Source organism: Anarrhichthys ocellatus, unplaced genomic scaffold, assembly GCF_004355925.1.
Source record: "Anarrhichthys ocellatus isolate YVR2014 unplaced genomic scaffold, GSC_Weel_1.0 scaffold39, whole genome shotgun sequence".
Lineage (NCBI taxonomy): Eukaryota > Metazoa > Chordata > Actinopteri > Perciformes > Anarhichadidae > Anarrhichthys > Anarrhichthys ocellatus.
The window spans coordinates 1,989,948-2,000,163 of record NW_022280069.1 but is presented as its reverse complement, the minus strand read 5'-3'; the positions used below and the strand labels follow the sequence as shown (position 1 = coordinate 2,000,163).

At 42.2% G+C, this 10,216-nt stretch overlaps 2 protein-coding genes across 8 annotated transcripts in view; one reads left to right on the top strand and one right to left on the bottom strand.

Annotated features, from left to right (window-relative positions):
* ica1 (islet cell autoantigen 1) overlaps positions 1-7,053 on the top strand; it is an 8,852-nt gene extending 1,799 nt beyond the window's left edge. For 2 of the 4 annotated variants that reach the window (XM_031867317.1, XM_031867320.1), the window contains 10 exons: positions 369-441; positions 545-668; positions 1,068-1,266; positions 1,704-1,829; positions 1,985-2,083; positions 2,183-2,283; positions 2,466-2,512; positions 2,798-3,031; positions 5,066-5,155; positions 5,398-7,053. In XM_031867317.1, the coding sequence (XP_031723177.1) occupies positions 369-441; positions 545-668; positions 1,068-1,266; positions 1,704-1,829; positions 1,985-2,083; positions 2,183-2,283; positions 2,466-2,512; positions 2,798-3,031; positions 5,066-5,155; positions 5,398-5,519 (1,215 nt within the window). In that variant the 3' untranslated portion in view covers positions 5,520-7,053. Of the gene's footprint in view, positions 1-368; positions 442-544; positions 669-1,067; positions 1,267-1,703; positions 1,830-1,984; positions 2,084-2,182; positions 2,284-2,465; positions 2,513-2,767; positions 3,032-5,065; positions 5,156-5,397 lie in introns of all 4 variants that reach the window. The other 2 variants (XM_031867316.1, XM_031867319.1) reach the window with 1 other exon arrangement.
* glcci1b (glucocorticoid induced 1b) overlaps positions 6,373-10,216 on the bottom strand; it is a 20,429-nt gene continuing 16,585 nt past the window's right edge. For all 4 annotated transcript variants that reach the window (XM_031867321.1, XM_031867323.1, XM_031867324.1 and 1 more), the window contains exons 8-9: positions 9,609-9,729; positions 6,373-9,356 (exon numbers count right to left, since the gene is read on the bottom strand). In XM_031867321.1, coding sequence (XP_031723181.1) covers positions 9,023-9,356; positions 9,609-9,729 — 455 coding nt within the window. In that variant the 3' untranslated portion in view covers positions 6,373-9,022. The remainder of the gene's footprint in view (positions 9,357-9,608; positions 9,730-10,216) is intronic.

Here is a 10,216-nt window from a genome sequence, read left to right as displayed (position 1 = left end):
CCCCCCCCCCCCCCCCCCCCCCGTCATCCATGCCTCCATTTCAGGAGTGAAGTGAATTTAATGGGTGAAATCAATACCTCATAAAAGCTGGAACATCCAGCCTTACTTTAGGCCGGGGCCACAATAAACATCTAGATAACTGGATATTAACATGCAGGATCAGAGCTTGTTTTACAGCTTAGATCTGACATTTAGACTCTTCTATTTTTACCTCGTAAAGGCTTTAGTGTCGCGTCACATAGACTTGGATATCTCTTATTTATCTTCTTGAAAATAACTCAAAATATTCAGGCAGTGTATTACATAACAGGTCTTATTAACTGATAATAACTTCCACAATGATAACATTGTGACTTTCTACTCTGCAGGTCTTCCACTCCATCCAGAGAACATGCATGGAGCTGCTAAAGGTCATCGAGCAGTACCAGAGGAGGATCTGCTGTAAGTATTTGGTGGAAAAATAAAACGAATAATAAAAAAAAGTATGAACTGTCCACAGAGTCCACATAAATGTCCATCTTTTGCTATGATCTCTACTATGCAGATCTCTCCCAGGAGGAGAATGAACTGGGTCGTTTCCTGCGCTCCCAGGGCTCGCAGGATAAAACCAGGGCTGGAAAGATCATGCAGGCCACAGGGAAAGCACTCTGCTTCTCCTCCCAACAAAGGTTACATGCAACATACATGTTCTCACTAGCGGTTAAGAGTGGTGAGCGAGGAGTAAGCAGGCAGTCAATGGCAGAATAAAACAAGTATTTAAAAGGTGTTTTGAGAAAATGTGAGTCACCACAACCTCGAGAGGTCCTTTAGCATGCAGCCATTAGTGGCCACCCAAAATATTGTGCAGTTTGCTGCAGCAGAATGTGAGATTAGCCGTGGACAGACTCAGAGGTGCACACTCACTCATGGACGCAAGTGATCGCAAACTGTATTATGTACTACAAAGTTCAGAAGAGGTTTTAACGCCAACATAGTTTATGTTCCAGTAACATTGTGTGGTAATGATGACGCCAAACTTGTCGCATGCAGGATCTTAATACCTAATTTAACTCTTCATCCCTGTACAGATTGGCTCTGAGGAAACCTCTGTGCCGTTTGTACCAGGAGGTCGAAACATTTCGCTACCGGGCGATCTCAGACACGTGGCTGACGGTGAACCGGATGGAGCAGTCCAGGACCGAGTACCGCGGGGCGCTGCTCTGGATGAAGGACGCGTCGCAGGAGCTGGATCCAGACACTCACAAACAGATGGAGAAATTTCGCAAGGTTTGTCCGTCACACAGTACAAGTCGGCAGAATCCCTTAGGTCAGACAAGTTGAGCTTTTTCACAGCAGACATTGTTGAGCACGAAAGAGACGTCTTATTGCTTCATACCTAAAGATATTTTCATATCAAGATTTTCAGAATATCATCAACTAAATGAGTAACTAAATTGTTTAAGCCAATATTTGCTGCAATGCCTAAGGCCACACAAGCGCCACAACTGTTACAACATGATGCCACTAGAGGGCAGAACACACCACAGACTGTAGGTCAATTGATATATTGTACTAATCAAGAACCCAGCATGCTCTTTTCTGCCGACACGTGCACAAAAGTGAACTCCAGTGTTTGTGTCCCCCGTTTAAACCCGTGCGACACATAATACTGGCTGCTTATCTTCAGTTGGGACATTTTCTTATCCTTCATATAAATCTCTCAGGTTCAGGCCCAGGTGCGCACGACCAAAACAAGCTTTGACAAGCTGAAGAATGACGTCTGCCAGAAGGTGGACCTGCTGGGAGCCAGTCGCTGCAACCTCCTCTCTCACGTTTTAACCACATATCAGGTATAATGAACTTCAGTCATTTGCATACACGCCATTGAACGAAGACACTGCATGGAGATTTTAACTGTCGGACCGGGCGAGGAGACAAATGAACCGATGTGACTTTAACCGTGACCGGCTGAACATGTGGCCTCTGCTCGTTTCCGCTGTTACAGACGACACTTTTGCACTTCTGGGAGAAGACATCCCACACTATGGCGGCCATTCATGAGAGCTTCAAGGGCTGTCAGCATTATGAGTTCTCCGCTCTTAAGGTCAGAGAGCCTCTCGACCTGCACAGATGAGATCTGAAGTAGTTCTCCATCTTGAGAATCGGCCAATAACTATAATCAGTGACTCGGTTGTTCTTTCAGACCTTACAAGGCCCCATGGACAAGCTGGCGAAGAAGAAAGGGAAGAAGAAAATTAAAGCAGAGGCCGACGATGGAAAGAAAGCCGAGAGCACAGACGACCAGTGAGTTATCTCGTCTAGATCTTGTCTCATGCAGGTAGACCAAACACGTGCATGCCAACGGTGAAAACAGAGATTATGTTTATGAACACTCAACCAGTCCGGACTGAATACAAACAGTATTTCTACACAGCTGCTGCTTTATGTTTGAGTGACAACTGATCTTCCGTTTGTCATATCTACAGACTCATCTCACTAGTAAATGAAAACACCAGCGATACGACCAGAGAAGGTAAAATACAATATGTTATTATAGTATAATGGAAATAAACTGCATTTAGAAACTCCTTTAACACCTATAGCTACCATTTACAAAAGCAAAGCAAAGAAATGTAGAATAACTTCAAATCAGTTGAATAAAAATGTGAAGTATTTGGGAGAATGAGACAAACATAAGCTACCAAATCATCAGTAACATTCTGAAGTGTTACGGTGTAATGATGCGCTACTGTTTCAGTCCTCTGATCACTTTGCCTGATCATTGTAGGTAATGAGGATCATCTCTCTGCCTATCCAGAGCTAGAGGGGGAGGAGAGGGACAGCATGGCCTTACTGAACGAGATCCTGGGCAGCATGTCTGTGGACGAGGGCGACTTCTCCAGAGAGTGGACGGAAGTGTTCGGAGACGCCGAGGAGGGAACGAGCGCCGCGTCGGGTAGACCGGCGGAGGCCCACCAAATGGAAAGCTCCTTCTTTCTACCGTCTCATCTGTTTGAGCAGAGCTTCAATAATCAACAGTCTTCCCTCTCAGGTCAGAACATACTCGTCTGTGTGCGCTTTTGTGTGAGCCAGACTAGAGTGAACCAGAGAAATGGTAGATATGTGCAAAATGCTCTTTTGTTTTCAATATATTAAGCTTTTTGTGTCAAAAATTAGACCACTTGAGGTTTCCACCATTCTCTTTTCGCTAAAAACATCTAAATAAGCCACAATTATAATACTAATTTAATTAAGCACTCAGGTGGAATTAATACGCCTGAAAACTAAAAAATAACTTGCATTGTTTTTCCATGAATGAGTGCATTAACAAATGCAAAAAACTACTCGACCACACAGAGAGAGAAGTGGCTTTAAAACCATTTATAAAACCCACGGCTGTCAATGTAATAGAAGGAGGGTATAATAACACAGCAATTAGATTTACCAGGAGGTAATTGCCAACTACTTTCCATTTCGTCTGGGCACTAGCTGCTAGCACCTCATCTGGTTGTGTTGATTTTGTCCGTTTCCAGCTTGGAGGGTTGAGTAGCTCCGCTATAAAAGGCATCAAGACATGAAAAACTACAGGATGCGTTTCCTCAGTAAAACGATAAAGCTGACAAAAAGAAGTCTGGAATGAGAACAGTTCAATGGGATCCGTGGCAGGCGAGATGGAGATGAGTTTTGAAAGGGAGGCTGAGGGTCCAGCTGGTCAAGCACACTCGGGCCTGATCAATCGGTTCCGTCAGAACATATTCAACCTGCTTGAGTTTAATTGGTATTACAGCTTAAAGTCCATATTTCAGGACGACAGAGCATAAACCATCACCATATGTTGCCCCAAGAGCCGTCAACAGAATTCAATCACAGCGGCGTGAATGCACAGAACTTTGTGAAGCACCGAATGAGCATAAAGCCAATTCAAGCTGTAGTCGGTCAGTGAGTGCATGAGGAGCGCACACGGGCAGGGACTGACTTGTGAGTGCAAAATAACGTTTGGCAGCTCAAAACTCGCACCTACCGATCGACACTCAAATTCATTTTGATGTTGTTAAACCACTACATATGGAAAGAGTGCTGCACACTTTCATGACATGCTCATGAAACTAGTCTGGGAGACTGAGCAGGAAGAAGCTCATTCAAGAGGCTGATCTGGGAACTTAAATACCAGGTTTTTTGACTGATCTTGCAGGAGGAACGGCAGAGATTCTGGTGATGGAAAAAAAAGTGACTCCTGCAAGAGACATCCAATGGGCACAGAGAGAAAGAGAGACCAAAGGTCACAACATCCATCTGACCAAAATCCTGGAAGGAATCTGGTCCAGAGTCAGAAATCTTGAATGATCTCGACCATACGGCCCAAACAGCTGGATCGAAAGAAAAATGGCTCGAGACCAAGAATGTAAAATAAAGCTATAACAAATCTTTGTGGAGGAAAATCCCCAAATCCTCAGAGTCAAGCACATTCAGATGCATCCAATAAGATGTGAAGCTGTAGTCACATCCAAAGCCTTTAAACTAAAGCTGTTACACTAAACAGTTCGAAAGGATTTTCTTGTATAAAATAATGAATGAATTTCTGCTTAAACATCTGGACATGCAGAAAATTTCAATTTGGGGGGGGGGGGGGGGGATTAAAAAAAAAAATAGAGAAAAAAAAAAAGTACCACTAGTTTGGATGCTGTTGCTGAAGCATCATAATGTACAAACAATATCCAACAGATCCAAGAGTCTATTTAGTACTTTAAGCCTGTATTTGGAGCATAAATTGTTACTAAATGCAATATAAACAGCACATTCCAGTGTTCTCCTGCTGGCATTTAGTGCTGCTTCATACTGGTTTTTCTAGATGCACAAAAGGATGAAAGCAAAAATAAATTTGCCTGAAACAAAACCTCAAAAGTTGCTATTGCAACTTCTGGCCTGCGTCTAATAAACCACTAATAACATCACGTGGGATTTTGCCGTGATACACGTTTGGATTCTTGCTCGTTTGTGTTTTATATTACACAATATTCTTCCACATCAGCAAGTATGTAGCAAGAGTGTGACGATATAAATCTAAAATCTGTGTCCTACATTTCAGATTGGGCCGGCATCGCTCCGCAGCCCGGCGCCCGGCCGAAGGACCACTCATCTGGAGCCAATCAGAACCCCTCTAAGCCAGCAGTGAAAGGTAGGTCCGGGGCCAAACGAGCAAAACAGATGAAAAGACTTGAAAGAAAAAGACCAACTCATTCAATGAGACGTAAACCTGTGTTTATGGGTACTTTCAAAGAATCTGTGGGTCGTTTCCATTCATAATTCTGGATATCAGCCACAGGCAGACTTTTACGGGACAAGTGGGGGGGTGGATATTTTAGGCAGTGTGTCTGAGTTAAGTTTACTCTTCTTGACTTTTTTTTTTTTTTTAAACAGAGAAAGCGGGGATGTCCAAAGACCTCTCAGCGTGGTTCAACCTGTTTGCCGATTTGGACCCCCTCTCCAATCCCGACGCGGTCGGCAAAACCGGCAGAGAGCACGAACTCCACAACGCATAGTTCTTCCTCAGTGTCGTGGTGATCCGATGGGGGTATCTTTACCTTTGTTGGAGGGTGCAGCAGAATAAAGCTTCCCCCGCGCGACCAGAGGAAAAATACCATGAGCCGAACACAGTCTTCTCTTTCGACTTCAATTAATCAATTAGTAGATCAGAACATAAACAAAGCAAATGTTATTCGAGTAGAAATGCCAAATATATTTGAGAGTTTGACGATTTGATTTACCATTTGGTCGTAAACTTAACATCTTTGGGTGGAAAATTATATAATAAATCAGAAAGTTAATCCGATTAATAATTAATTCTTCTTCTTGTTACAACAATATATATCCTTTAATATAATGACATCCTGTACTATAATATCTTATACAAAGATAAACCGAGTGTCGTAATAACAGTAAAATCGTAGTAACAATAAAATTACATATATTAAAGTATGATATTATAATGAGACATATTGTTATAACAAGAGAAATGTTGCTGTTATTACATGAAACTGATGGACCTTCTCTCTTGCTGGCAGTATTACTCTGCTGAAAAGGTTCCCACTGACAACCTTTCCACTGAGAAAGAAGAGAAACGTTTAGAAGAGGAGCGTATGAAGCCCGTCAGCTCGTTCACTCGGGTTAAACATGCAATGCTTAGCGTGGATACCTCAGTACCAGTCTGGAAGAAGAAGCCTTTGACATTAGCTGCCTTGAAAATCTGTAGTCTCGAGTAGCATTCATGCTTCATTCCTGATCCTCATTACTGATGATTGCTCACAGGCAAAACAACTCAACAGCGGAAAGAACGCAAACATGACAAAGATCACGGTGCGATAGTTCATATTTACTAAATACCGAAACATGTGGGGTAAAGTTGCTGCAGCCTCGGAGAAATATTCAAAAATAAACGCAAGATATATTTCTGCCATCGATCTGTTACAGACTTCGAGCACTGATCAGAATTATAGGAAACTGTCGCACCACATTTGACTTAAGATTTATGCTTTTAAACGTTTGCTAATTAGTGTATTAGTGCATGTTGCATGCTTTGTTTTATGTTACCCAGTAAAAGTGTGATTGAATGAACAATGCATTTATATCAATGTGAGATTTTTAATCAGTGTATTATATTTTTTAGTATTTATTTAGCTCCGTTGTTGGCTTTCATGTGAAATATATGCAGTTTTCAGAATGAAAATAACTGGAAAGTTGTCATGTTAATACAATCATGTTAAACTGATTTTGACTACAATGCTGCATAAATTGGAGGAAAAAAAAAAATATATATATATATATATATATATATATATACACACCTCTCTCTCTCTCAGAGTAAACTCCTTAATCTAATCACAAAACATTATAGAACCTCATAATTAATTGATTAATTATTAAGTATATTTATTGTGAATTTATGTTGTTGGAATTTAGCCATGTGTTATTTTTGATGTTGAAGCCATGTGACATTTGTTAATATTTAAATCATAAGCAGATCCATGGATTGCCTTACCTTGACTCCTATGTGTATATAAATGCTTCTGAATACTGGTTTAACTCGTCGCTGCGTCCGTCTATGGCCTTCGAAAAGATTATATAACATCCAAAGAGACTTTTTTTTGTTTTCTTTATTGAAAAAGAAAAAGAAACAAACACAAGATCTGCATATAAATGCGTAATACACAGGAGAACTGAATCATCATTGCCAAACATGGCAACCATATCTGCACTGCACAATGTGCTTGTGAATAAAAATAATCAGAATTATTAATTGAAACTCTTAGAGCTGCAAGCAGAGGAGAGTTTTTCATTTGTGTGGAATGTCTTGCATACGGTTCTTATTGTCTGTGTGCAAGTTTTGGAATGAAACATTTACTAGTTTAACTCTCCCATTCAACGCCAACATGGTCTCAATAAGTCACGTTTTACTTTTTAGTACGTTCCGGTGATGCAGCTCATGCAGGGAGCATCTCGTTGGATCTGTATATTGAGCCAAACTGTGTTACACAAAAACTCTTAGTGTAGCTTTATGTCAAACAAAAATCAATTGCACACTTAAGTTCTGATTGTTTCGACTTACAAATTGGTCTAAAAAATAAAAAATAAATAGTGATTATCATCTCACTTCCAAGTAAGTGCTTATGTTTGGTTCAGTGATTATCGGCTGTGTTTGAATCACTATGAACCGGTGTTTATAAGGCGCTGAACTGTTTATCAACTAAACAAAATGCACATAAACATTCTACTTCTGGCACTAAAACGGTGCCTCTTGTGTCCCAAATACGTGACAGGCCTGCTTTGGTACGTATTCAATAAAAAGGGGAGAAACAAATGACATGTATGTCAACGTCTCAATTAGGGAGGGTGTAGCTTATGTAGCTAGCTTCGCTAACACGAGTACTCACGGTTGACCTATTCAACAGCGATCTCTGGAATGCGTCATAGCACCTGAAACTCTAAACCTGAACAGGTTAACGCTAAAAGGTCATCCGTCGCGAGGTGCGACACCAATCGTTGATTCAGTCCGTAATAACCTCCCTCTCCAGGGAAATAAAACCATTCTGCCCTAGACTGGAAAGTCAGAAACACTGGGGAAAGGCAACATAGTCCAAGCAAGTACATTCCACATGACCTGAGTTCTTGTTCTGTGTAGTGTGGAGCATTACCACAGGGCAAAGGGAGGGTTGTGTGCTTTGTGATTGGTTATTTGGTCTCAGAAAAACAGTTGTCATTTGCCTTTAGTGATGAGCTAATGAATAGTGATCAGACTACAAAAGCAGATCTAGGTCTCGGCTTGTTAGCCCGTTGGGTGGAGCGCTCAAGCAACTGCTGGTTTCACAACGACAAATACTTTGAAACAGACAAATAAAAAAGAAATAGGCCACGGCCGGTATCATTGGGAGCCGTGTCTTAACAAGTGCAAACATTGTGGTTAACGTGGGGCAATGCATTGTGACTCTGTGACATCCATGAATCTGGCATTTCCCATCCTGTCAAAAAGCTTACGTATATGTACTTTAGATGTTAGCACGCTGAACACTGAACAGCCAATAAGCTGGTTAGATAACATGAGTAGTAGATGTTTCTCTGATACCTCACAGCCGTCTCTGGTGAAAGATTTTCTAGATAAAACTGCCGGTGTCACATAACAAGATTATCTGAGCAGTTCTTTTTCTCTTTGCTAAAGGAAGCAACGGTATTTTTGCTATGGGTGTTGTCCCGGTACAGAGGAGAAAGCTAGGTTAGCGATGGGTGAAGGGAGGCGGTGCCCAAGGCCAGGACACAGTTTGGTCATTTCTGTCCAGACTTAACCATCAAGCTCGTGCAGCAGGATGCTGGTACCATTACCCTACGTTGTGTTTGTCATTTCTAGACCTTGGGCACTCCCTGCTGGCTTACGTTAGGATTAACGGAGTGCAAGGATATTTTTTGTGTGTTTTTTTTGTTGTTTTTAAAGCCATACCACCTGAGCCGCTGTAGTGTTTCAGCTGCAGGTGGTTTGGCTGTGAATACCTGAGGACTAGCTGGTGAGGAGTACTTGTGCTGAGCCGTCTTTCCCCACATCCGTGTCGGGGCTCTGGCCGTCTGTGCCGTCGTCTGCGTTGACGCCCGTGCTCGTGTCGGTGCTCCAGTCGGCGGAGGCCGGAAAGGTAGCTAGTGGTGCGGTGGGCAGAGTCGGAGTCACCTGAGGCCCCGGGCCGTCGTTGGCCAAGGAGCAGGGCGAGGGAGCGATGGGGGAGAACAGGGAGGAGCACAGGAGTTTGACGGGGCAGAAGGCGGAGCCTCTGGGAATGAAGTTCACCTTGTTTTTGTCAGGGCACGAGAAGAGAGGGAAGCCTTTTGATCGGCCGGAACTGAAGACGAAGAAGAAAAGCCAAGCTCAATACTTTTGCCTTTTATTTTCCATTTACAAGACTGTTTTGATCAAATGCAAGTTGTTTATCCTACACAGCCGTTATGCCCTCAACCCTGCCACCCACAATGCAAATAAGCCCGTCGGCTTTGTCCTCTTAACGGTGAACTGCATCTATTGTCTTTCTTTCAACAATCAGCTCACACATGGCGAGTGAACCACAAACACATTGTAAGATGAAAATAATACTTACACCATCTCCTCAAACACTTTGACCCTCTCACAGCCCTCTGGAGGTTCCCGTTTGAACATGTAGCTGTTGTTAGGTTTGGGAGACGTGGCAAACTTGGGGAGAGGAGAACTGCACACACCGTCTGGAAATACAGAATACAACATGGGAAAATAAAAAAAACTGGGTTATTGATTCTTAGGAGCTGCAACGTGCTTGGAGTACAGCTGAGTGGCACTTCCCAATACGAGTGTCTGTACTGATGCTAAATCAATACGGTTTTCAGTGCCTTACTTTATGAAACATAAACATCCTTTTCCCCATCAAACAAAAGAAGCCAAACATCTCAAATGTTTAAAAACAAGCAGTACAAGAAGTTTGCCTAAATTAATCTTTAACCAGGTCTACAGAGGTCTGGTAAGATCACTTCTTCCAACCCCCAGATTATTTTTATTTTAAAAAACATATAGTCTTCAACCCTCAGACATCACTTGAGTCAATTTAAGGCTTCGAACTACTTTTTTTTTTTTATGCATCTACACTCTCCACGACCTGTAAAGAGGCGTTGATGTATAAAATCCCCTCTAAACACACACACACACACACACACACACACACACACACACACACAC